General features: G+C 46.2%; 1 protein-coding gene across 1 annotated transcript; it reads left to right on the top strand.

Moving 5' to 3' along the window:
- Positions 1–250: 250 nt before the first annotated feature.
- On the top strand, positions 251–2605 carry LOC104509819 (glycerophosphodiester phosphodiesterase domain-containing protein 4-like; the record flags this gene model as incomplete). Its single annotated transcript, XM_010151882.1, has 3 exons — positions 251–461; positions 1076–1179; positions 2496–2605. Coding segments are annotated over exons 1-3 (397 nt in total), but the record flags the coding sequence as incomplete, so codon positions are not given.
- Between the last annotated feature and the right edge of the window lie 716 nt (positions 2606–3321).

Raw genomic sequence — 3321 nt, 5'->3', positions numbered from 1 at the left:
TCCCTCAGAGGGGATTCAAAGCACCCAAGTTACAACCAGGAGCACTGCTGAGGGGACTTGCAGTGGTTATGCTTTCCTGTTAGACATCTTACATAGGTATATAAAATCAGGTGGGGTGTACTCAGCACCCTTTCCTGCTGGTTGCATCACCCTCTTGAGAAAACTTGTCTCTTTTTTTTCTGATATGAAAAGCTTACTCAAAAAGAAGAGAGAGTTGCAGTGTCCCCATAAAACTCGTGGTCTTTTTTTCAGGAGGAAGATGAGATAAAGCCACTCAGATGGAGGCCAGTTCCACCAGCCTCAAGAGGCTCAAGTTTGGGAAGCTGAAGGTGGTACGTCGGCGCTTGCTGCAGAGATATGAGCATCAGCCCTTCATCTCCTGCCTGGCTGGTTTCTACAGCTGCCGGTGGAAGCGGTACCAGCGCAGAAAGACTGAGCCTGGGAAATGCTGCTGCAAGATGGTAAATTAGCTCAAAATCAGCAGAGACATTGATTTCTGTGCAGGGACAGGTCAGCCCAAGCTGACAAGTGGCTGTTGTTGTGGGCCAAAGGCATCCCTGCTCAACATCATTTGGAGCCAACTGAGAGTTAGATTTTGGCTCTGTGATTGACGTATTGGTGTGTTTCCATGGCAGGCTCAGTCTGTCTGTGCCACCATGCCACTAACAAATGTGTGGTGGCAAGGAAGGACCTTGTTCCAAACCCTCCAGGCCAGTGAAACCTCTCAAAACCGTTGGATCATACTGAAGAGGGAAAATTTGGGCTGGGTGTGCAGTAAAAATCATAAAGTGGGCTGCTGCACAGTGCAATTCCTTCTCACACAAGGCGATTGAAATCCCTTTCATTTGCAAAGCCATGAAATCTGTTTTCCCTGAAAATAAATATTGCAGAGCACGCTTTTAAGGCCATCCTCCTGGTCACAGAGGATGGGGAGGGAAGTTATCTCCACCTCTGTTTCTGGAGGTCCAACACCAAGCCACATGTTTTATGGACAGCCTAAAAGTATCTATCATTCATTCTGATTGTTTTGGGGTAGATAAGGCTCTGATCCCTTGTCCTTCCTCTCTCTCTCCAGCGGGAATGCGTGTTTTTCCCATTGCTTGTTGGAGCTTTCTGCTTTTCTCTGGTCTTTCTGTACATGTGGGGTGAAGCAAAAAATGACTACAATAACTTTGACTGGTAAGTACTATCTTTTTCTCCTTTCCTGCTCCTCAGGCAGGTCTCCAGGGTGGCTGGGGGGAGACGAGCGACCTCCCCAGTAGCTGTGCTGCAGCTGGGCACTTCAGTTGTGAGCCACAGATTTGGCTCCTTGAATCTCTCAGTTACAACATCCAAACAGAACATCCAGTGGCTTCAGAGGTTCTGAGGCTCTGCCCTTTGCTTGGATGCAGTTTTTACGTGCAAATGTGAATTTGGGAGCAAGGGAAGAGTCATCTTCACAAAAATTGTGTGTGAAAGGGACTAAACTCTTCCTTTTCTTTCTCTGAACCTTTTTTTCTCCCCTGTTCCCTCTGGAGAAATGTAGTGGCTGGCATCAGAGGCATTGCACCAGCTATCTCACTGCAAATTGCACGTTTTGCATGTTCCCAGGCTCAAAAGTAAGAAATAATTGGCAGGGATTTATGCAAATCCTTTCCTTCTGCAGTACGCAGGTAACAGTTATGCAAATGTGGCCCCTAAAATTAAATTGAAACAGCTCAAATATTATGGGAATGAAAGGTGTAAGAATTGAATTCTATGGTTCTATGAATATTATTCATCCTTTGGGTAAAACATAAAGCCTCCCTCTCTCTTTCCTTGGGCCAACCCTTTGCAACTTCAACAGCTTTCTTGTGTTTTCTGCTCCAAAACCTGACCCAAAGCCCCTTTCCTCTGCAGTGCCCTACACAACCACGGACAGAGAAGGTGGGCTGTTGATCATGTCATGTTGCTGTTTCCCCAGGCTGCCTTGTCCACAGCAAGGTGCTGTGTCTTACGGTCAGACAAGGAGCTCTTTGGAGCGAGGCCATCAGTTTGGCTTGGTATTTTAGCACCCCAGAATCATGGAATCACAGAATGGTTTGGGTTGGAAGGGACCTTAAAGAGGTCCCCAGCCCCCTGCCATGGGCAGGGACACCTTCCACTAGACCAAGTTGCTCCAAGCCTCATCCAGCCTGGCCTTGATCACTTCCAGGGATGGGGCATCCACCACTTCTCTGGGCAACCTGTTCAAGTGCCTCACCACCCTCTCTGGGAAGAATTTTTTCCTGATACCTGATTAAATCTACCTGTTTTCAGTTTAAACCCATTAGCCCTTGTCCAGTACTCTGGTGGCTAATGCAATCATGGATCTGGGGGAGGACACTCAACCACTTTTGCATGTTACAGGATAGGTTATTCCTTCCTCTTTGTTTTACTGCTTTGAAAATGTCAACATTTCAAGGAACAGAGCTGTTTTTTCCCCCCAGTCCATGTGATAAACACAGACACTATCATAATATTTTATTCCTTTTTAGGTATAACTATGGGAACCTGGGCTTCTGGTTTCTCTGGTCTCTTGTTCTCCTGATTGTGGCTGCAATTTTGTTCATGTACATCACACTGTTATTGGTGAGTAATGCTCTTCGTAAGCTGACAATGACTTGTAGTCCTAAAAAGTAAACATAGGGATGGCTTTAATGTGTCAGACCAAAGCTCAGCTTTGCCCCACAGATGTTCCCTAGATAGTGGATAGCTGGGGAAGATTTGGAACACGGGTGTTTGATACTTTCTCCCCATGTCCACCTGCAGATGACCGATTTCAGGTTGGGGGGCTCTGAGCCAGGTTTAGCTTCTGTAATTTCTCTCAATTTCCCTTCGATGAATTTGTCCAGTATCTTCTTGAACCCAAGTGAAGATGTGCCAGCTGGGTCTAGATTTAGGGGAAGCTAAAGGCTGTTGTTTTGACAGCAGGGAAGTATGGAGCTCTGAGTAATGTAGTGGTGGTGATATGTCATCAAAGCTGAGTTATTCCTCTAATCCTGGAGAAAAATGCCCATTAGAAGGAGGGGAACATTATCACTGAAGCTGCCTTGACTCTCTCTGCTCTGCTGGAGGGTTTCTCTCCAGGCAGGGACTGCAGACATGGTCACAAAATGCTGCTGAAGTTTATGCCCAAAAAGGCAACATTCCTGAAATCTTCACTTCCAAATCCTGTGATGTCTTCTCGAGACATCTCATCTGCTGTATGCTTTAGTTATTGGAAACATACCAAAAGCAAGTCTTTCTTAAAATGTGTACCTCTCCATCCTTTTCCCCTGTCTTTTCCCTCATAGGACCCCTCAAATAAAACCAGATCTGCGT

Source organism: Eurypyga helias, unplaced genomic scaffold, assembly GCF_000690775.1.
Source record: "Eurypyga helias isolate BGI_N326 unplaced genomic scaffold, ASM69077v1 scaffold17035, whole genome shotgun sequence".
Taxonomy (NCBI): Eukaryota; Metazoa; Chordata; class Aves; order Eurypygiformes; family Eurypygidae; genus Eurypyga; species Eurypyga helias.
The sequence above is the reverse complement of the archived record's forward strand: the minus strand, read 5'-3'. Positions and strand labels throughout refer to the sequence as shown.